A 23,005-nucleotide genomic window follows, 5' to 3' on the forward strand; every position below is an offset into this window, starting at 1 on the left:
AAATGGCGAATCCCGCCCGGATCTCTGGCCTAAGGCGCCTCCGGGCTGGGTGCTCCAGTCTCAGAACCGACTTAATAGCTTAATAACTCGACATATGATCCTGTGCTATCTCTCTTTCTATGTATGTTCTAGTATATTTATATAAATAACATTTTATGTGAATTTTTCTGAAATTATTATTTTCAGTGCTATTTGTCACTCCCATCTATGGGTTGTAATTGTTGTATCTGAATAACCATATAATACTGTTTATTTATCTGTTTCTTAAGCAACATTTAAGCTGGGCTTTATTTTCTAATTTAGTATGCTCTGTGAATTGACCTACATATATTTCCCCATGCACACATGTCAGAACTTGGTTAGAACACATAGCAAGAAGTGACATTTCTGAAAGAGATGGCACGTGTACCTCCTGTTTTGCTGGTCAGTTTCCCTCCAGTGTGGCTCCCCAGTCCCTCATGTCACAAAGTCACTCACCACTGCTGGCTTTACTTGTCCTTTAAGCTAACAGCTCGCAAAGTCATTTTCCCTTGACGGTCAGAGGGGCTGTGTAACAAATCAATCCATTTTCTCAACAACTGCAAACAATATGGCAGGAATTTGGGCTTTTTGTTTTAGAGGATATTTGTTACTATTTGTCATAGTGTTTTTAAAATAATATTTTCAAAGGTGTCTGCATATCCTGGAACTTCAAAGATGTTTTGGAATTTTTCTGCACCCAAATTTGCTATTCCAGAATCAACTATGAGAGAAACTTTATATCCAGAATATGAGGTAATGAATGTGTTTTCTGTATTGTAGTTTTTGCTGTAATTTAATAATAAACTTGTATAATTGCTTCTGATATAAAGTTAATTAGACAATTGCTATATAACTTGTCAAGCAATTATTGCCACTATCAGGATTGGTTGGATGGTACCATAGAGATGATTTATGTATGTAAATAGTTGTCACACATACATATGAATGTATCCACATATTTTCTGCATTCTGGCATATATATGTATGTATATATCCTATAACTATGATTTATGTACTTCTTTAAATTATATACTTACTGTAGCTAGACAAGAATAACCTGTTTTCTTTTTGGAAGAGTATTTTATTTGAGGATTTAAGTCATAAAGTCATACAGATTATGTAGAGGATCTCAGGCATTTTCATTAACTTTTTGGGTACATAAAGACAATGATCATTTATTATCAAATTTTAGACAATAATTAAGACTTCCTATTAAGTTTGCTGGCAGTGATAGTAGTATTGTTCATATGTGCCCCACAGTTAGGTCATTATCGTTCTCCTGGGAAAGCAGATGGAACGTCATTTCCACTTTGTTGGAAAAGCAAACTTTATTTCAAACCAGTCTAGAAGAGTAGCCAGACTGGTAGAAGACAGCACATGGCCACATGGCCAATTGGCACAGGCTCAATATATCCTGATCCCTCCAGATCCTGCTCATCAGTAAGCACCTGCTGCAGTTTCCCCTCAGGTTGAAGCTAAAACGTTGCCTTGCCAGGTGTCGACCATGTCTTTGTTTTTCAAACATACTCATTTCGTGTAAGAAGACAGTTGATTCTTTTATGAAGCTCTGTAGAATTCTGACCTAAATCCATCTGTCCCTGAGATTTTGTTACTTTGGCCATTTTAAATCATGGCTTAATCTCAAAATAACACTTGTTGGGTATGCCAGGGTCATTACACACATGAAGTTACAGAATCTGAGAGTATACGCTCAAGAGATCTAATCAGCCAAAATCCCAGCATGGAAAGGGAAAGTCTGTGAAGCCCCACCCTTCCACCTGAAGAGCTATAGGTAGCTGAGGGAGTGAGAGTCAGGTTCTCTAAGGATATTTTTTCAAAAAGGCTACCTGTGCTCCAGATGGATCTTCACCTGTGTTCAAACGTGTTCAAACAGGTTCACCATGTTCAAACAGCAGATTTTAAAAACAAAACACATATCTTTTATATTTACTTCAAAAGATTCTGGATCAATGACATACATAAGATTCTCAGCACCTGTTTTACAAATGGTGTTGGCGACATGTCGACAGAGCATCTTCAGCTGTAGTAGACACTACAGTGATATGGCAGTGATAGTAGTATTGTTCATATGTGCCCCACAGTTAGGTCTTTATTGTTCTCCTGGGAAAGCAGATGGAACATCTTTTCTACTTTGTTGGAAAAGCAAACTTTATTTCAAACCAGTCTAGAATAGTAGTAGTAGTAGTAGTAGTAGTAGTAGTAGTAGTAGTAGTAGTAGACACTAGCACATCCTGATTTAGTTTTGACTACTGTATTGAATTTATTTCAAAGGGTAAGACCATGGGAAAGCTGTGCTAAGAGTTGCTTCTGTTCTGTACAGTTGTTCTGAAGTTGTCTTCAGTTTTGCTAATTACCTGTGAAATTCATAGATAGAATGTGTGGTCAACTTTTTATTGTGATCATATCATTAAATATAAGATTGGAAATTTATTGTCAAAAATTTTGCTAATCTGCCATTATCTTCTACTATAATATTTCTTATAGTCAGTAATACAGAATGACTGGGTTCCTATGGCCATGTATACTTTATTTCCTACATGTTCAGGGGAGTATTACAAGTCTTCTTGTTACATTATTTTCAATAATCTGCTTTAATAGTTTAACTGACTGGATTTTTTTCTATACCATTTATGTGCCTCTTCACAGGTTAGTAAATGACCTTGTTTTGCTATATTTTAAAAGCAGTTATATTAGCAAGAACTTTGTAAGTAAATAGCTTTAAAACACAAGTTAAAAAAATAAAAACAAACCACAAAAGTGGTAGCTGGGGTGGGGGTGGACTGGGGGGAGCAACGGGGTGAGGAGTAATGGAACGAGGGATTGAGGGTATATTTGATTAAAACACATTTGTATGCATGTATGGAGTGTGCAGTGGGCAGCAGTTCCATGTACCCCAAAGCAGGAAGAAAGAGTTCAATATGCTGAGCCAGTCAAAGGCGGCCTGCTGTCACATCGAATGTACCCGGGATTTCTGAGAGAACAATTAGCGCGTTTAAATGTCAGGTAGGACACAGCAAAGGTGTCCGTGGCCAGCATGACATGCTCTACTGACTGCTCTTATGACATATTGCTTTTCCTATAGGGTTTGGCATGTGTGCCCAGTCACCTGGTGGACAAAACGGCAGCCATGACCAAGATGGCTGACATCACACTGAGTGGTTGCCTGCATGAATGGTCTTTGTTGATCTTGTTATCAGTTATTTTCATTTACATATTTCAAAAGAAAATACTAGAGTTGATACAGATAGGAGGACTCTTCTTGGAATTTTGAAAAAATTCATTGTTTCTTCAGAAATGAATTATTTGGGAAAGTTTCTGATGACTTAAATGTCCTCTTTACTAATTTTTTCGAGTTATTTATACCTCGTAGTTTTTGAGTCAGCTGTTAACTCGTTACAGAAAGCCATGTGTTTTATGAAGCACATGTTATATGTATAGAGCTGACCATGTTGTTCTGTCCGTTTTAAGCTGTTTGTAATGTTGCAGTTTCCTTCCTGTTTCTTACAAGTTTTGTATCTATAATAGGATTTTTAGAAAGCAATTTAACTTTCTTGTTTCTTTTCTTTGTTTTCAGTTGTAAACTTTACCCTTTCTCAAACTACCACACTTGCACTGGTAAAGAATAATCACTGTTGGTACATTTTTACTAAGATTTATGGTATTCAGTATCCAAACTATTTATCATGGCCTGCCAGCAAGATAAGAAAGAGTTCAGTCTATCTGCTTTGATTAAAAATATTTTGGATTAATTATTACATCATTATGACATTGTGAAAATTTACTTTTCTATTTTAATTTTTTTACTTTACCACTTATTATAGAATGTTTATGTTCTGTTTAATCATTTTATTATCTTCTACTGAAATTTAATTATGTTCTTTTTGTTTTAAAGTAATATAAACATAATTTATATCTTTTGTATAAAGCTTTGCGTTTATTGGTTTATTGCACCAATTCTTACTTAGTGTCTTCATTTATTTTGAAACTTTTTTTTTGATGGGGGTCTCATTTTCTTTTGTATATACCATTTCGGTGGGAAGGTGTTTTAAAAGCTTAAAAAAGTATTGATACTGTTTTCTTTAAAGTTTATTCTTAGTCCTTAACAACATACAGTATATTCTTTAGACTACATGGTTTTTTGAAATTGGCTGCTATTTGTATTGTGGTTTATTGAATATTCCAGTATTTGTTGAATAAGACAGTGGCATTGTTTGTCAGTTCCTTGTTAACACTGAGCTACACTAAGCAGGTTGTGGAATCAGAGTCTGGGAGTTGAATACTTTTATGCTCCTGAAAGCCATTGTTCTTGTTTGTAAAGTAAGTTTTGAGGATTTAATGAGGCATCATACTGTGCAGATAAACTGAAGTACCCAGTTGGCAATAGACTTAGATATTATATTGTGATATGACTTCTTTTCTATGTGGTTCAGTTTTTATTTCTTTCTTTTGGCCTAATGAAGACTGATCAATTAGAGGTTTTCAGTGTACACGTGGTTGGTTCATGCTTTTCTTGTGTTACTAACAATTTTTATTTCATGTGGCATGAAAATCTTATATTTATTAAAAACTAGCAATTTGTGAATTTTATCTCCTGATTTTAAAAGACTCAAATTGACCTAGTTAATATTTAAATTCTAGTATAATATGTAGAATTTATATGTTGTTTTGTGTGTCTAGGTGTATTTTTATTTTATTCTTTTGTTATTTTTCTTTGTTTATGCTTAGTTCATGATTGCTTCCCAGAGCATCCCAGTCCTGGGGGGGAGGGGTGTGGTAGGAAAGGTCCATCACCTCATAGTAGCCAGGAAGCAGAGTGGGAAGAAGGAGCTGAGCAGGCATCACCTTCAGGAGCAGCACCTCCCATCCTTTCCCAGCGCTGGCCTCTTGACCCCATTCGACGGCACTCATAATGTCCCCAATGCCTCCCACGTAGTACCAGCAGCTGGAGCCAAGTGTTGAGCCTAGGAGGCTGGAGGTGGAGAATGTCCCATCTTTAAACAGCAACAGCAGTTCTTCCAGTCTATCTGCACCCCAACTCCAGTTTCAGCAGTATCACTGGAGAAAAGCAGGGAGGATTTTCCCGCATGGTACCACATAAACAATACTGTAATTGCTCTGCAAGGTGCCTGGGTTTGGGATATATTTGGAAAGTTTTTGAGGCGTCAGTATATGAGCCGTGCTATGTTTTTGCTGTTGTTTATTTCTTATTTTTTTCACAGTAAACAACCATTGGCTGCTAATAGGTTCTACTATTTTGACATAAAATATAATGTGAACATTTTTGCCTTTGTTTTGGTAGAGGTGTTCCATTAAATGTATAATATTTGGCATTCCAATGTATTTCGAATATCTTATGTAAGCATGGGGCAAAAACAGTTGCAAAAGTTCTTTTCTATATCAGGGAGTTAGTCTTTGAAGAATAGCAATGTCCAAGTGGTCTTTCTGCTATGGCTTGTAATCATTTTGCTACTGCTAAATAGTTTCCCAGTGTAAAAATACACTGACCAGGCTAGTTTCATGTCACCTTGACATAAGCTAAAGTCACCCGAGAGAAAGGAATTTCAATTGTTAAAAAGCCTCCAGAAGATCTAGCTATAAGCAGACATACTTTTATAGCATTTTCTTAATTAGTGATTGATAGATGGGGGAGGGCCCAGTCTATTGTGGGTGGTGCCATCCTTGGGTTAGTGGTTCTGGGTGCTATAAGAAAGCAGGCTGAGATGGCCATGGGGAGCAAGCCAGTAAGCAGCACCCCTCCATGGCCTCTGCATCAGCGCTTGCCTCCAGGTTCCTGCCTTGCTTGAGTTTCTGCCTTGATGATGAAGGGTGATGTGTCAGTGTGAGCAAAATCAACCCTTTCCTCCCCAAGCTGAGTTTTGTTAAGCTGTTTCATGCTGGCCACAGAAACCCTAAAATATACAGTATAAAAGGATGATCAAAATCCAATGGTTCTGATTTCTAAATCACCTTATTTTTTCCCCATTTTTTAATGACAATAGCATTAATACTTGTAAAAACTGATCTTTAAATTTCAGTATTTTCAACCATAAAGTTAGAACCTCATCAGATAAATAAAGAACAGCATGGCTCAGCTAATCATAAAACTGTCAGCTTGTCAAATTTATGTCTCCTAGTTGTTTTTGAATACAAAAATCACTGTCAGTAAGATGGAGGCGTAACACATTTAGTGAGTATAATTTGTACAGCCCTTTTCATCTTAGAAAAACATACATATATTGCAACTTTATTGGGTGATAAGACTCCAAAGCTTAAGTTATTTAAGAAAAATTTTACTCCAGTCACTCCGGTTTACATTTAGAGCCCTTGCTTGTACTTGAAGTCACTCGATAGTACAGCCTGCTTATGTGTCTTGCTAATAATTCTGGTGTTGCTGTGAAAGATATAGTACTTACCTAGGAGAATGTAATGCCATTGATAACCCCTAAGATTTCACACTGCAGAAAGCACGTGCATGCTCCCATTTGATTAAAGGCTGGAGCTCTACTGAGGATTTTGAACTCAGACAAAGTCTCTACTTAGACTTTCGTGCACCATTGGAAGTGATTTCCTTTTATGGCAGGTCTTTTATTTATTTTGCTAAAATGTTGTTCAGTGAAACAGCGGTGGCTATAAACCTTAAAAATATTTCATGAAATTATTTAATATATAATTTAACCTTTTTTTTTTTAAACCACAGAGTGTTCAGACAAGCAGACTCTTAATTGAGAAATTATCTGAAACCAAGGAGAGTGAGATTATTTTAGATATCTACACCAAAAGAAGCCTTAAGGTACTTATGACTTCCACTCTGAATTTGAGTTGATTGCTATATCTTCCTTTAGCTCAGAAATTGTTTCTAGTTATTATAGAAATCATTTCCAGAATGCACGTGCATGACCATTTCGGCTCAAAGGGGAAGGGCTTAAGTGGTGATCGAGTATGCTCCCGTGATTTCAGTGTCCTGCCAGAGTACTCACGGCTACTCCATGAGCCATAAACTGGAGAGAGGTATGCAGTTTATTTTATGAATGTAGTTATTAATTATATTAGTGACATCCTGAAATTTTTTAGGACGATACCTAAAACAGTTTTGTTTTTATTAGGGCCTTCAGCTTGGTGGTCCGTCCGCCTTGACAACTGGGGTGTCCTGAGCCAAGTCGCACCCCATTTCTAGTTGGCTCTCTAGGCTGACCGTGTCTCCGTATTTTCAGGAAGCACGTTTGGCCTATAGCTGTGATTCCCCAGTCAGTGTTTTGCTATCTCTTTGCCGCCACTTATTGGCTACTTGTCCTTATGTGAGCTGGATCTTTCCACTCCTCCCTGGCTTGGGGTGTCATGGCCCCATACCACAGCTATATCTGAGAAAAGAGTAGCTCTACCTACGACATACGTGTATCCAGAGTGCTTAGCTAAGCCTCACAGCCTGGTCTCAAGTATGCATTGCCTACATGCTTCTACATCCATCTAACATCCGTGTATAACCCACACTGTGCTTCCACTACAGTCTTTGTGAACTGAAATGGCTGGCACACTTATCTGTGATTGCTGGGGAATGTTGAGATGGCCTGTGATGTTCTTAGTATCTTTGCAATCTATGGGAATACCTTTGCCCTAACCCAGCAGCTGTGCTCTATCCAGATTCTTGCCTATCCAGGACTGACTTCTCCCTGTTCTCTTTGTACCCAAATTATACTCTGCTTACAGCACACTTGTTTTGAATTATAGATACTGTGTTTTACTTGTCTAGAAATATCAATCACACTTGCTTTCTACTGTACCATGTCAGTGCTTTCGTACTCAAAATGTAATAGTACCCATCTTGGTGACATTATAGAAAGCGGTGATGCTTAGATGGTTGCCTCCCCTGAAGTGAAAGGTTGAGGTTTCTTATGATTAAAAGGGACTGTCCAGCATGCACACAACTTGCAGAACATTAATCCAGACAAAATACCAATGCGGAGTGGGAGCAGACTGGTGATATTCTACCCCGAGCTGATGAGTAATTGGCAATTTATGACTGCCGTGGGAGGGAGAGTCAGTGTCCTCGGGACTGTAGGAGATCAGAGGCTACCCGTGTTTCAGTAGATAGCTCCTAACTATGCACATGTGGTCTACCCTAAGCAGACTCAGTGGATTTCAAAAACTAGAGTGCATGAAGATGGGAAGGGAAAGTGGTTGAAGACATAGGGGAAGAATTGCAGGGAAGGCAGTCAGGGGTTGCATTAGATGAAAACATGTTGTATGCCTGTATAAAATTCTGAAATATCAGTAAAAGTAGAAAAAGGGGAATGTTTAGGGAGACATTTTTTCCTCAGGTCTGTCTAATGAATCTTCATGTGTCAGCGCCCCCTTAGAACATTCACAAATAAGTTCTGGCTGTACCAGCAAGGAGGCTTTGCCACAGAGCATCTTCACACCACAGGTTCTTCAGTTTTGCTGTCTTGGGCTTAAATTTAAAACAAACAATTTTCATTTCTGCAAACTTGACTGAATGAAGTGACAGGTCTTCAAGTCCTGCTCTTCTCTATGAGGGAAGTGACATAAGAAGTAAGACAGTATATTTTAATTAGTGCTTGTACTTTTCATTCATTTGCAAGAATTATCATCACTCAACTGTCATATGAGTTTGCTTTGCTTTCGTTTGCTGAATAGTAACTACAGTTAATGTATTTTTCCTTGATTATTTTACAGACTTTAATAATAAAAAAGTCTGCATCGTATGACAATATCAAAAAACATTCCAGTCCACCATATACACAATTAAAGGTATTGTAAATATGTTTGTATTTATAGCAATGAAAATCATGCTTTTTCCTCAAAGTTTGAAGAGCTATGCTGTTTCTTATTATCACACTTTGAGTTAGTTGTAGTCTCATGAGATAGGAAGTATAATAAATAACGCAGGGGCCATGATCTCTATGGGTGCATTTTAAATGCATGAATAGCTTTTGTGAAATTCTTACTTGTGGATTTTTGATAAAAGCCAACTAGCACAAAATCTAACAAGGGAGGTGAAAGATCTTTGCAATGAAAACTGTAAAACACAGGAAGAATACTTTGAAGACACTAGAAGGTAGAAACACCTCCCATGTTCATGGTAGGGCAAGCTAATATTATGAGTATGGCCATCTTACCAGAAGTTATCTATAAGCTCATTAGAGCATGCCGGTGAAATCCTTCAAAGAAATGAAAAATAGTCCTGTACAATCATGGAGACGGATGAGCCAGATCAGTGCCAAGCACAAAGGGCCATGCTAGAGTTATCACAGGACCTGCTTTAAAATGATATCACTACCGAGATAATGAAGATAGCAGCAATAAAGCACATACAGAAGCAAAGACAGTGCAACAGAGAACTCACACGGCTACAGTCATTAGATTCTCAGCACAGCTGCCAAGAAACATGATATAAACAAACAAAAAATAGTCTCTTTAGCAAGTGGTTCTGGGGAAACTGGGCACCCACCATTAGAAGGGTAAAACTAGTCCCTTTATCCAAATCTCAGATCAGACAGCATCATGTAATTTAGTGTAAGATATGTAACTTTGAAATTATTGAAGGAAAGCACTCTAGTGGCATGAGCAACAACTTTCTGAATATTACGCCCGGAACTAAGGATATAATAACAAGAACTGAAAACTGGGATTGCATCAAATTATAGCGCTTCTGTTTGGAAAGGGATCAGAGAGACAGCCTACCAAATGCAAAAATAATTTTTGCCAGATATTTATATGATAGGAATTAATATACAGAGTGTAGAAAGAACTCCAAATAATCAAATCAAATAAGAAAAAACCAAACCAAGCAAGCGAGCAAGCAAGCAAGCAAAGAAACAAAAATCAAACAAACAAACAAACAAACAAAAAACAAAAAGAAAGAATGGAGATTCCAATCACTAAATAGACAAATGAACTAAACATTTTTCAAGATCTAAAGTCCAAATGATTGATAAATACATGAGAAAGTGACCACATTCTCAGCCATCAGGTACATATCAATCAAACTACCTCCATAGTTTATCTCATCCTAGTTAGGACAGCCATGACCAAGAAAACAAGTGACAGCAGATGCTGGTGAGGGTGTGGGCAAAGGGCATCTGTTTGCACTACTAGTGGGGATGTAAATTAGCATGGTCAATGTGGGAAATCAATGTGGAGGTTGGTCGGGAGACTAAAAATAGAGCTGTGATCCAGCTTACTGCTCCCGTGTACCCCTAAGTGAATCAAAATCAATGTGCGACCAACACACCTGCATATTCATGTCTGTTGGAGCTCTATTCACTGCTGACACGTTATCATCAGGGTAGAGGCCATCAGTGGTAAATGGGTAAAGACTATGTGGCATGCACACAACTGAACAGTGGTCAACCATAAAGAAGGGTGAAACCGTTTCATTTGAGGGGAAATGGCTGTAGTCTGGAGACTATCATATGATATGGAAGAGGTCAGAGGGAGAAAGACAAATATGGTATCTTCTATCTAGATCTAGACTGTTAAAAATCATAAAAGTAGAAGGGAGAGTATTTGGGAGAAGGAAGGACGTTAGGGTGAAGGGATAAGAAAAGGACAGGGGTGAATGTGATACACTTCCACACATGCCTGAGAATGTCATGATGAAAAACGTTATTTCATACAATTTGTACACACCCGTGACAACTTTAAGAGTATATTATTTAATATTTACTCAGCATAGCCAAACCACATTAATTGCAGTTGTGATTGTATTAATTTTAAATGTAGAACAACTAAACTGCATATATATCTTTCCACCTCTGTTTTCTTTTTCTTTTTCTTTTTTTTCAACTCCACCTCTGTTTTCTTATTAAGAGATCAAAGTCTACAGCTGAGTTGAGGAAAAGGACCCCACTGCCATTTGTAATGAAGGATGACATAGACACCAACTTGAAACTGTTGATGTACCAGAAGACGCAGGAGATGGAGCGCCAGCGTGTCAAGCAAAGGGCATTGCTTGACTTCTCCCTAAAAAGCAGCCTGGAAATCTTAAATGATGATTCAGATAGCACCAAATGCCTGTCTTTTTCTCTCGTTGAAGCATCAAGAAAAGCTGGAATTAGTTACATTGTATTTCCTAGTAAAAAGAAGAAACTACTGAAGAAAGGGTCTAAGTTCCAGAAGACTGAGCAAGTGTACCAACAGCTCTCCAAGCCTCCGAAAAAATTAGAAAGGTTCTGTTCAATTAGTACATTTTTATGGCTTGAAGGAGGTATTATGTTATCATTTAGGAACTTAATTTTATGATTTGATCCATAATAGTTACTGCTTATTCTTCATGGGAAATATGCTAGCTAGAGAGTAAAGGTCCAATTTTAAAATATGTATGGATTTCATAGTACAAGTATATGGATTGTTTAATTTCCTGTTTTAAGACTGAATCCATTTTATGTCTCTCTGTTTAAAGAAAAAAATGTTAACAATGTATTTGCTAAACTGGCTTGATGCACAGATCCAATCTTTATTCTAAACCAATACCAGCTATTCCAAAATCAAAATAGATTGCTGATATTTAAAAGTTTAAATATCATTGTCGTGTTGTATAATAAATACAGTAAAGGTAAACATTTTGTGTGTTGTGAGCCTATCTTCAAGGATCAACACACAAAAATCATCGTGTTTTCACCTCAATTGGAGTTAATAGTGGCTGGCCTATTTTCACAATGTGGAGGACCTGAAATCAAAAGAGCAGGAAGGCCTGGTATATGCACACTGACTGTTTTTGTTTGTTTGTTTGTTTTTTCATAGTGTTTTATTATAGAAACAGAAAAGTAATGGCTATACCAAGTATTAATCTTGTCTCCTCATTCAGTAATTTTCTTTCTTTCTCTCTCTCTTCCTTCCTTCCTTTCCTTCCTTTCCTTCCTTCCTTCCTTCCTTCCTTCCTTCCTTCCTTCCTTCCTTCCTTCCTTCCTTCCTACCTACTTTCTTTCTTTCTTTCTTTCTTTCTTTCTTTCTTTCTTTCTTTCCTTCTTTCCTTCTTTCTTTCTTTCTTTTTGCACACTTACTGTTAAAGACATAGATGCTGCTTGTAACCAAAACATCTATGGAAGTTTCCAGAAAGCCTGGGGATAATTTTTTTTCTCTAGACACTCTCAGAATATAGAGTCCGGTACTTATGCCTAATTGAAATGTAAGGACTTTCCTGGTGATAAGGGGGTAGAAATGTTTTGTTGTTATTAAGACATGCTGACTCCTTGGTGTGGCTGGTGACATTATCTTAGGAGTTTGGAATTTAAAGCTTTGTAAGCAACAGCAGGAGCAGAGGACAGCCATAGTATGGGAGTGCTATCCAGACGGGCACTGTATGCCGGTCTTCACTGCTGCAGCGTCTCGGCAGGCTTTCCCTTCGGCTCATCTTCAGGTGGTCTCTGATAGATTTCTCTGAGTTGAAAAATCCCTCAGGGAGCAATCAGACATTTGCTATGTACCTTTGATACATTTGCTGGTTTCAAAGTATGGATCTTTGTCCTCCTAGTAAAAAAAGACAAGACCATCCGATTTTGACTGCTCCTTGGGGGACTCCTACCTAAAAGAACGGCAGATTAAATATTTTCTGGGAATTTTTGCAGTATTCACAGAGCTCTCATCATTTTGTTTCACCATTTTAAAAAATCTATTTTAAAATTTTATTATAAAAAATTTGAAGAAACTGAAACCCTTCACATTGAAAGCCAAAGACTGTACAAGTTAGTGAACGTCTGTCTGGCTAGACAGTGGGAACAGACATTGCGGAGTTTCACATTGGATTTTACACTTTTGCTGCCAAATCTATTTTTATGTACTTGTCCACCACACCAAACGCATAATCCACGACAGAGTTAGAACTAGAAAAGACATTATCTGTATATTCTTTTTTCATGACTCATGTCTATTACCTACATTCAGTCATTCCTCATTCCTTAACCTTTAGCCTTTCTACATGTTATACTTATAAAAATGTAATGTACATACACACATATATACACATATATACATACATTGAGCTTCAAAGAAAAATGAAATCACAAAATACTCAGGCAATTGGGTGGATTTAGAATGTGTAATATTCAGTGCAGTCAGGCACTCTAAGGACAAGCCAAGCAAGCATGCTCTCTTGTTTACATAGAATTTAGCCAGCTTTCACCGTTTGGAGAGATGTGTTGCCTCTTTCAATAACCTACCTTAAAATGTGCATCTGCTGTGACATTCATAGTAGGACATGTAGGGGCTCTGTGCACAGGCAGTGAGACAAGTGTATCCTGGATGGTGTGGCCATACTTCCTACTTAACTTTGAAACCTCCAACTGATAATGTATCAAATGTAGACAGGAAGTAATTGTTAGCTCAAAACGAGTTATGGAGCACCTTGAAGATAACTTCATTTCTAAGTTTGGGACTTTTTAAAAATGAATTGTGGTGACTCAGAAATACTCTCCTTACCATTTTACACCCAGCTCTTCTCTTGCCATTCTCACCATTCTCCGCCATTCTCGGCTGACTCCCTTTGATGATCTGAAATGGACCCCGTGCAGTCTCACCTATAAAGTAAGATCTTGACTCTAGAACATTGTTCCTGCTGAAGGTCACTTGGGCTATTTAAAGTCTCAGACTCACACTTACCTTTCGATCCCCCGGGACAGGCTGCCCCTGCTTCCCATCCTCAGCCCGGCTCTGGTAGAGGGCCACATCCCTGCAACCACAGCACAGTCTTTGATTGGTCCTTTAGATGGTATCCCCCGGCGCTGAGCCCTGAGTTGTGAGACCTGCCAGTGAGGGACTAGAGGGTCGAGGATGTCTTTGCTTTTCTGTCACGTTTCAGCTCTTCCTTATTCTATATCTCCGAGAGCTGGAGGCAGTTCAATTCCAGGAACAAGGATGCATCAGCTCTCTCCACATCTCTATTCTAAGCGCCATGCCCTTGGTGACCAGGCCAAGCCACTTGATTTCTTAGGCTGTTTCCTCATCTGGAAGATGAGCTTATCCACATGACAGCTGAGGTTATTTCCAGCTCAGAAGTCTCGTAAGTGAGACATTAAAATCAACATTATCCTTATAGAAATGGAATATCTTGAGCAACACATTTAAGCTGTTTAAAACTTCCCCATTCCCTCCACCAGCGCCACATCTCACCTCAAGATAATTATGTGTACACATATTCCACCCTGCGAACCTGGCCTCCCTACGTGGCAGATGAACCAACAGCTTAACTTACAATCTTGTTCCTTCAACTGAGAAACCGCGAACCGTACTCCTGGCTGTGAAAAATGTGGATCTAGACTTTCTGCTCATGCTTTTTCTTTTCCTTTTTTTTTTCTCTTTTAATTTGGGCTATTTAATTTCAATGATCCGAGACTATAGCTTTTCCTTGTAAAAGTTCACCCATTATCTGTGTTTGCTTTTTACATTCCTCTAGAAACTTGTCTAACAGGTCCTAGTTCCCTTTAAGATATTATAATTATTTTATCAGTTAGTAAGATAATACATCCTCACTATAAAAAAATAAAATAAAATAAGAACTAGAAAATATTTCAAGCCTGTCACTAAGTCACCATTAACATAGTTTTGAATGTGTACATGGGAACACATTCAAACAAACATGTGGGAACAGATTATCCTTTATGCATATGCATGCATGTTAAATGTGTGCTTGCAGATTATATAGAGAACATAGAACTTAAAGTTCTGGCATTGATTGCTTTTGAGCTGTAGGCAGTTAGTGGGATGGGCTAAGAAGAGATTCCTCAGAAGTTTATGCTTTCCAAATGCTTGAATTTTTAAATATATATACTGGGCATATATTTACGGTTAAAAGTAACTTTTTGACTTTCTTTTTAAAATGCCTTTTGGGGGAAATCAATAGAGAGCAGGGATTCTCCAAATAAACTTCCAGTCACCATGAATATCTTGCAGAACAGACTAAGGGGCTCCTCAACTGAATACATAACTGTGCGCTTTCCCAGACTTACAGGGCCGTAAACGAAATATATGTGCTGTAAATGAAACATATGTGCATTTTAATTTCAAGTATTTATTTCATAAATGGATCTTAAAACCAAGAGTCATCTGTGCTTTAAAGCTGGAAGGGCCTGCAGTTGAAGTAAGAAGAGAGCAGGTTGTAAGGAAAATGATTACTTGAGCTCAGCAGTTCATTTCTTTAGAGTAAATTTATTGAGCACCTTTGGCACAGCAGATACTGTTTTGGATAGGAAAGCGAGAATGAGGACAGTGAAGAATACTCTTCAATCTCTTGCCCTCACAGAGTCTATATTATACATACAGAGTCTATATTATACATACAGAGTCTATATTCTGGGGGAAATAGATGCAGAGAGATTAACTAGTGATAGTAAGGATGTGATAAATATTTTGAAGGGGATAAGGCAGGGTCAAACAATACAGGAGAATATTACAGGAGCTGCTGAATTAGGCAGAGTGCTCAGATGCCCTTGTAACTTAGAACTGAATGGTACTGAGCAATGGTATGTTTAAATCTCTGAAGAAGAGGTAAAAGCAAGTGTAAAAGCCCTGAGTTGGAGAATATGCCTATTGCTTTTGGAGAGCATGTAGACCAGTCTCTGGAACACCAGAGACTGATAAGAAAGTGAGGTCAAAGAAGTGTTTGGGGGATAATATCCAGTATTACCCTACTGGCCACAGTAAGTGATAAATATAAAATTACTCATAAGAGTGCCCATCAGTTGAGGCTCAAGAGATTGTCTCAGTGGGTGAGAATGCTTTTTATAATCACAGAAAGTTGAGTTCAAATTGCCTGTAGCCATCCAAAAATTATGGGCATGGCTGCTTGTGCCTGTTAGCCCAGCATTGAGGGTGGGGGAAAGGTAGAGACAGGTGGGTCCCTGCAGCTCATTAGTTAGTTGGACAGCTGAAATAGAGCTTCAGGCTCAGTAAGATACTGTGATTCAGGAGTGAAGTGGAGAGAGATAGGGGGTGACACCCAACATCCTCCTCTGGAACCTATACGTGCATCCTCGGGTGCTTGTACCCATACAGACTTGTCTACATACATGCAAACACCAAACACATAAATTACAAAAGGAAAAATGTATATTTGTAAGTCATTGTGAACTTGAGAAAATGGAGATGTTTGTAGGCTGTGTTTTGTATTTTTAAATATGAAAGGAGGGCTCAAGAGCAGAGAACAGTATGCTGAAATGATCAAATACATCTTCCAGGAGCCTCACTATGGTAGTGGTATGAAGTAAGAAATTATAATGGAAGCACAGAAACCTATGAGAAAGCTATTGAATGGCCCACGTGAGAAATGGCTGCTTGGTCTGAAGTGAGAGCAATCCAGCTGGTGAAAAGTGGCTACATTCTAGACAGATGTTAGGAGGACAGCCAACATTTGCTCATGGACTACTGGAAAGAAACGAAGGAAAAAAAAGCATTATACTGGAGCAATTGAAGATATGAAGGTTTTTTTCAGATGATCAAGACTGTGCAAGGAGTAGGGGCACACTATGAGAGTGAGGCAAAGGTCTATTAGGAGTGCATGTCAGTTTAGCTTCAGATCACAGTGACATTATAGGAGAGGTGAGATCGTGGGCAGGCCAGTAAAGGTAAATACTACTGCCCCTGCTGTATAAATGTAAACCTCTTGTGATGGTTTGTATGTGCTTGGGCCAGGGAGTGGCACTATTAGGAGGTGTGGGCTTGTTGGAGTAGGTGTGTCACTGTGAGTGTGGGCATAGGCTTTAATAACTGAGTCCTAGCTGCCTGGAAGTGAGTATTCTGCTAGCACCCTTCAGATGAAGATGTAGAACTCTCTGTTCTTCCCACACCATGTCTGCCTGGATGCTGCCATGCTCCTGTCTTGATGATAATGGACTGAACCTCTGAACTTGTAAGCCAGTCTCAATTAAATGCTGTCCTTATAAGAGTTGCCTTGGTCATGGTGTCTGTTCACAGCCTTAAGCATGGCTTTGGAAAAAGAAAGCCATATAAACAGCTTCAAGTCAGGGGTCTGAAGGTGTGCACTCATTGCAATGAATACCTGGTTAAATTTACCTTCACCATAAGTTGTATGAATTTTCTTTTAGACATCTGGTTTTACCACTGGCCAAACAGGAAATGGAGTGGTCACCTGTATTTGTCTTTGAAATTGTTGATGGTGCCATTACTATGAATGTGCAATTTTGTTGGTGACCTGGTGGATTTTAATGTGTGATGCCTTACAGGGGGATGGTGTGGGGTAGGATGAGGCACCTCCAGAGTTTTCTGCTTGTCTTTTTGTTTTTTTTTTAAACTACCATTATGTTCTTGTTTACACTGAATTTTTTTCTGAGTTACTCTCTGCTGCTACATGTTCCAGGATAAGAAAATGACTGGAGTGGGCCCTTCCTTGCATCCATAGGTCCATTATTAGACAGTCAGGGCTAATGATAATCCTCCTATGACTTGATTAATTAATTAACTTTATTGACTCAGTGTCATGTTAAGTTTAGTAAGTGAGTATGCAGGGGCTGAAGAGATGGCTCGGCAGTTAAGAACACTAACTGCTCTTCCAGAGGTCCTGAGTTCAATTCCCAGCGACTATATCGTAATTCACAACCATCTGTAATGGGATCCATGCCCTTTTCTGGTGTGTCTGAAGGCAGCAACAGTATACTCACATATGATAAATAAATCTAAATAAAAAAAAATAGAGTGACTATCTACTGGCCCCCAGAAGGCCAGAGTACTTGTGTTTAGACTCTTTTGGGGTAAATTTGGGGATGCATGTGTCACATAGTGGGGCACTCTCAGTGGGATCTGGCCTGTACTTTATTTCAGGTGAGGTTTTAGGCTGTGAACACTTTTGGTTCTGAGATCTGGGCAAAATGACAAGCATCTCAACGTATAGCCAGTTAGTTTTTGTGCCCAGCTGACCCAGAAATTTCTTGCTTATCTAAGACAAACAATACTTTAGCAGGCCACCCATCTGTCTTATCACTGAAAAAACTGTAACCATTTAGCTATTGCCACAGGTCCTTGGAAAGTAAAATCCTTTTATTACCATTCTGTTCCTGTGGTTAATCGTCGTAATTGTGTCTTTGGTGTCTGCACTGGGTAGCCAGTTCTTGCTGGAATTCACCACTCTATAGCTGTATTCTTCCCACTGGGACTGCTGAACCACATCAGTTCCTTCTTCATCCTCCACTTCTTCACCTCTGCCTCTGAGATCAGGATCTATAGTGTTTCTATAAGTGCCCTTACATTTGCATTTTCTGTTTCCACTCCAGGGGTTAAAGCTTGGTCAGGAATGCCACAGTTTGCAGATCAGCTCTCCTTTCCCCAAGGATTTTAAGTGCTCACTCTTTTATGACAGTGGTTCTTAGAGTATTATCCTTCCTTTCAGTGTACTTTATGTGGAAACTTGTCACAATGTACACCCCAGGACCCTACTCTGCTCAATTAGAGATTGGGAAGGCCCAAAAATCTGCCTTTCAACAAGCATCCTAGATGTTTCTGATGCATCGTATCTTCTAAGATGATATGTAGGGTAACCCAGGTTTCACTAACTAGGGCAAGCACCTGTATGGATATGGGAGGGTGAAGGACTGGCATCTGTGGTTGGGCAAAAGTACCCAGATCTCACAGCTGAGAGACTTTGGGATCCAGTGTAGTGATCCAGCGTAATACAACACAGGTATGAGGCAGGGGAAGATTGCATTTCACAGAGGAGGGGTATGATGTCCCTCAGACATGTTAGGAAAGATAAGTGGAGAAAAATCCCGTTTTCCATGTTGACTTATTTAATTTTGTGTTCATTCCATAGTAGCTTCATACCTTTGGGCATTTAATTGGTACCACCACCATTCTGTTCTTTTGAAGTGTTTCTCTTAGCTCTTATCAGAGAAGCTTCCTCCTGCAGTAGATGGGAACTTACCCAGAAAGCCACATCTGGCCAATGTGCAGAGAGAGAAAGACTTTGGAGAAGTCAGTCTTACTTACATGGGTGTCTTCATCAAACCCTTACCCCATCAAGGCTCAGTGATCTATGTGGAAGAGGAAGTGGAAAAACCTTAAGGGCTGACAGATGATGTTATGGATGACTCCAAGGAAACACTTTCAGTCACAACAGGACTGATGCACATATGAACCTACAGAGAGAACTTACAGAGAGACTGTGATAGCACACAAACCCTGCATGGATTCAAGGGAGATGGGTTCAGCCATGAGATGAGGACATGGACACAAACTCCCACCCTTAATCAGGGAGCTAATTGTGATTGACAGCTGCCATGAGAAGGAAAATCAGTTTTCTTCAATGGAGTGTCACAGGGTATATCAGCCACTTTCCAGGGAAGGCCCCATACCCAGGAGTAGCTGGCCAACACAGATCAAAGTCAGTAATAGTTCTGTGGACGTTTTATTTCACTTTGCGTGGCTTGGCTTCTTTTTGTTTGTTTGTTTGTTTTACTGCATTATTGTTTATTTTTGTTTTTGTTTTGTTGTTGTTGTCATTGGGAAATGGACAGAGAAAAAAGAGAACCAACATGATGTTGGGGGATTAGGGAGGTGAGGAAGATCTTGGAGGAGTTGGGGAGGGGAAACATGATGAATATATATTGAGGGGAGAGGCCCTTGGTCCTGAGAAGGCTCAATGCCCCAGTGCAGGGGAATGCCAGGATAGAGAAGCAGGAGTGGGTGGGTTAGTGAGCAGGGGGAAGGGAGATGAGATGGGGCTCTTGGAGGGAAAATGAGGAAAGGGGATAAAATTTGAAATGTAAGTAAAGAAAATATCTTATAATAAAAAAGAAAATATATTGCATGAAATATTCAAACATAAAATAAAAATTCCTTTAAAAAGTGCCCAAGTGATTACATTAAACACTCTTTTTGTCCTAGTGACTAAGTGACTCACACTTGACTTTGTAGGTTCTTGCCTTTCACCAGAGCACTCCTTGCTAGCTAGCACTGGTGATAACTGGAGTTTTAATTCCACTGCATCACACTACTACATTCCATGTGTTACCTGGGTCCTGGTTTTATGCTGTCCTTTCTATGTATTTTCTGAGCTCCTCTCTAGTAAAACACTGTCTACTAACTAGAGTGCATTCTCATCTTAGGATAATTTGAGGAACATATGGCAAAGGCGTAAGATAGAGGAAGCAATGATTAATGAAGTATCCACACTCTATTTTCTACATCCAAGTTTGAGAAGATTAAAAAGGAGTACTTACTAGGATCTGAGGGAAAACAGTTGTGTAGGAAAAGTTTCCTTGAAGTCCTGATCTTTTGCCAAGGGCTGTATTCCAGTTAGAAGCAACATACTTGGAAGGACTCTGGAAAATCAACACCTTGACTTCGCTTTCCTATGTCCCTTTATAGAGGTTTCTAAGAGAAAACAGAGAACAAGGTATCCTGTAGGTGTAGTCTGCACAGATTAGTTTCCAAGGCCAGAGAACAAAGTGAGGAAGGAGAGAAACATGGGAGCACAAACAAACCACCTGGTGCATAGAAATTAGAAATATGAATAGAGGAGCCAGATACTCAGTGGGCTAAAATGTGCATTGCCCTGGACACTTATTCAGGGGATATGGTCAAAGAACAGACACGGGGGAAGAGCTGGCATCTCAGTGGTCTATGCTGACACTTTTCATGTTATACCTCAAAGGCTGTGGTGGTGAAAACCATATGTTTCAGACACTAGAGATTGTTTTGGAAGTGTGACATAAATACTGATGTACATTTGTTCAAATAAGCACCCAAATGGCACAAAGGCCAAGATTAAACGAAGGCCAAGAGTAGAAGCAGAAAGTTAAGTTACTGACTGTCTTAGCTAAGGTTCCTATTTCTGTGATGAAATGCCATGACCAAAAGCAATTTGGGGAGGAAATTTGGCTTACTCTTCCACTTCACTGTTCATCACTGAAGGGAATCAGGACAGGAACTCAAGCAGGGCAGGAACCTGGAGACAAGAGCTGATGCAGAGGCCATGCAGGAGTGCTAACTATGTGTTTGCTCCTCACGGCTTCCTCAGCCTGCTTTCTTATAGAACCCAGGACTACCAGCCCAGGGATGACACTACCCACAATAGATCAGGTTCTCCTACATCAGTCACTAATTAAGAAAATATCTTACAGTTGTCATGCCTACATTCAGCCCTATCTCTTGTAGGCACTTTCTGTATTGAGGTTCCCTAATCTAAGATGGCTTTGTGTCATACCAGTCAGGATGCTGCATGCCACGCACAATGGATGATGAGGGCTTTTACTAGAACGTGGAGTGGAGATTATAAGAAAGAGTAAAAGAACATGAGCTGTTTCCTACTTTTGCTCTCCTACTTTAACACTTTCTTACAATGTAAATTCAGTAAGTAAAGGATGATGAGGCTTAAAGTTTCCTTTTCAAACTTGCAGTAGAATGTCCTTATGCCATCTCCCATAGCTACCATACTGCCACACCTATAGTAAGTGCTACCAAATGAAAGCTGTATTGCCAGTGAGAATTTGAAAGGGAACCTAAGGCTGCATCATTTGAAAGCATTTGAATGATTAACTGCCATAATTTATGGAAGAAATAGGGTCCAGGTTTTATCCTTTATAGCTTTGGCAGAAGCATTTCCTTTATCCCTGCCCACTTATCTTCTGAAGTCCCCACTACCATCATTACGCAGAGGATGAGGCATTGAATTAGATTAGGAAGGAGCACCATTGCCATTGGTGAAGCAGTCGAGAGAGTCTGCTACATTAGAAGTACATTTCCACTTAGTTTACAGAGATTCTTCACACAGTGTTACAGTTTTAATGATTGAAAATGTGAACTCGGGGTTGCATAAAATTAGCACTTTTTTGATAAGAGAAAAACAGCAATTCTTGAGTGTGCTTGAGTTTGGATCATTGATCAGAAAATAAAGGTGATTTTGTTTCTGTAACTAAAAATAATAATCTTTTTTTTTTTTTTTTTTTTTTTTTTTTTTTTTTTTTTTTTTTTTTTTTTTTTTTTTTTAACCAGATCAGTATCTCATGGAGTACTTCCTGGAGAGAAAAAGTATTTCCTTAAAGTTCCATTATACGAGCGTCAAATAAGGTGCCCCAGTGTACCCTCATATTTAAATTTTGATCAGTTTTCTCAAAGCAGAGGAGGAATTCCAGAGAATGTTGATCCTCAGAAGTGGGTTCTTGAGCTTTTTGCTAAAGACAGACCTCAGAAAGCACAGACTCCAGTTGTTCCATCTGTTGAAAATGATCTTCCAGAGCCAGTAATAGAGCTCTCCAAACTGGAGTTAAGTGATCATATAAAGAGTAACCTTCCACCAGAGGTCATTAAGTATTATGAATCTGAAGTGGAGAAGTTGACTCAAGAAATAAAAAATGAGAAAAGAAATTCAGCATTTGCATATTGTAGGCGTGGAGCTATTTATCGAAAACTGGGAAAGTTGCAAAGTGCCATGAATGACCTACAGGAAGTAAGTTTTAAAAAATAAGAACAACCCAATTCACCATTCACATTACTTTTGTTTATATCATGATTTTCTACTGAGATGTTGAATAGCAAAGGACTGTTGAACAGCTTATGTGATTGTGAAATCCAAGTATTAGTTAACACTTTCAGACACTTATTAAAATACTAGGTTTGTGGGGGTGGGGATCGGGAGGTTTTATTTGCACACATGTTAGGCACTGGTACCAGTGATGTCTGAGAAACTTCCTTTTGAAAATGAACTCACCTGCCTCTATACATGTGTTCTTTCAGGCCATATTCCAGGAGCCATTGTTTCTAAATGCCTATTGGCACAGACATTTCATTTATCTTTTCCAAGACAAAATTAATGATGCTTTGGATGACTTGAATTTCATAAATAAGCACAATAAAAACAATGCAGGTGGGTTTCGTATGGAGAGAGTTCCAGTACCCGTCACTTTATCTCAGTTCTCGTCATTGTTATAAGTAGACAGAAGTGGTAGATAGAAGTTCTGCATGAACAGTGTGAATGTCTCCAGCTTTAAAAATACAATACAGT

At 38.9% G+C, this 23,005-nt stretch overlaps 1 protein-coding gene across 2 annotated transcripts in view; it reads left to right on the forward strand.

Annotated features, from left to right (window-relative positions):
• The window catches only part of Ttc6 (tetratricopeptide repeat domain 6), a 189,523-nt gene that overhangs the window by 98,944 nt on the left and 67,574 nt on the right, over nucleotides 1–23,005 (forward strand). For both annotated transcript variants that reach the window (XM_031356246.1, XM_031356247.1), the window contains 6 exons: nucleotides 670–774; nucleotides 6,740–6,832; nucleotides 8,734–8,808; nucleotides 10,870–11,228; nucleotides 21,997–22,450; nucleotides 22,738–22,867. In XM_031356246.1, the coding sequence (XP_031212106.1) occupies nucleotides 670–774; nucleotides 6,740–6,832; nucleotides 8,734–8,808; nucleotides 10,870–11,228; nucleotides 21,997–22,450; nucleotides 22,738–22,867 (1,216 nt within the window). The remainder of the gene's footprint in view (nucleotides 1–669; nucleotides 775–6,739; nucleotides 6,833–8,733; nucleotides 8,809–10,869; nucleotides 11,229–21,996; nucleotides 22,451–22,737; nucleotides 22,868–23,005) is intronic.

This window comes from Mastomys coucha, unplaced genomic scaffold (genome assembly GCF_008632895.1).
Source record: "Mastomys coucha isolate ucsf_1 unplaced genomic scaffold, UCSF_Mcou_1 pScaffold6, whole genome shotgun sequence".
Classification (NCBI taxonomy): domain Eukaryota; kingdom Metazoa; phylum Chordata; class Mammalia; order Rodentia; family Muridae; genus Mastomys; species Mastomys coucha.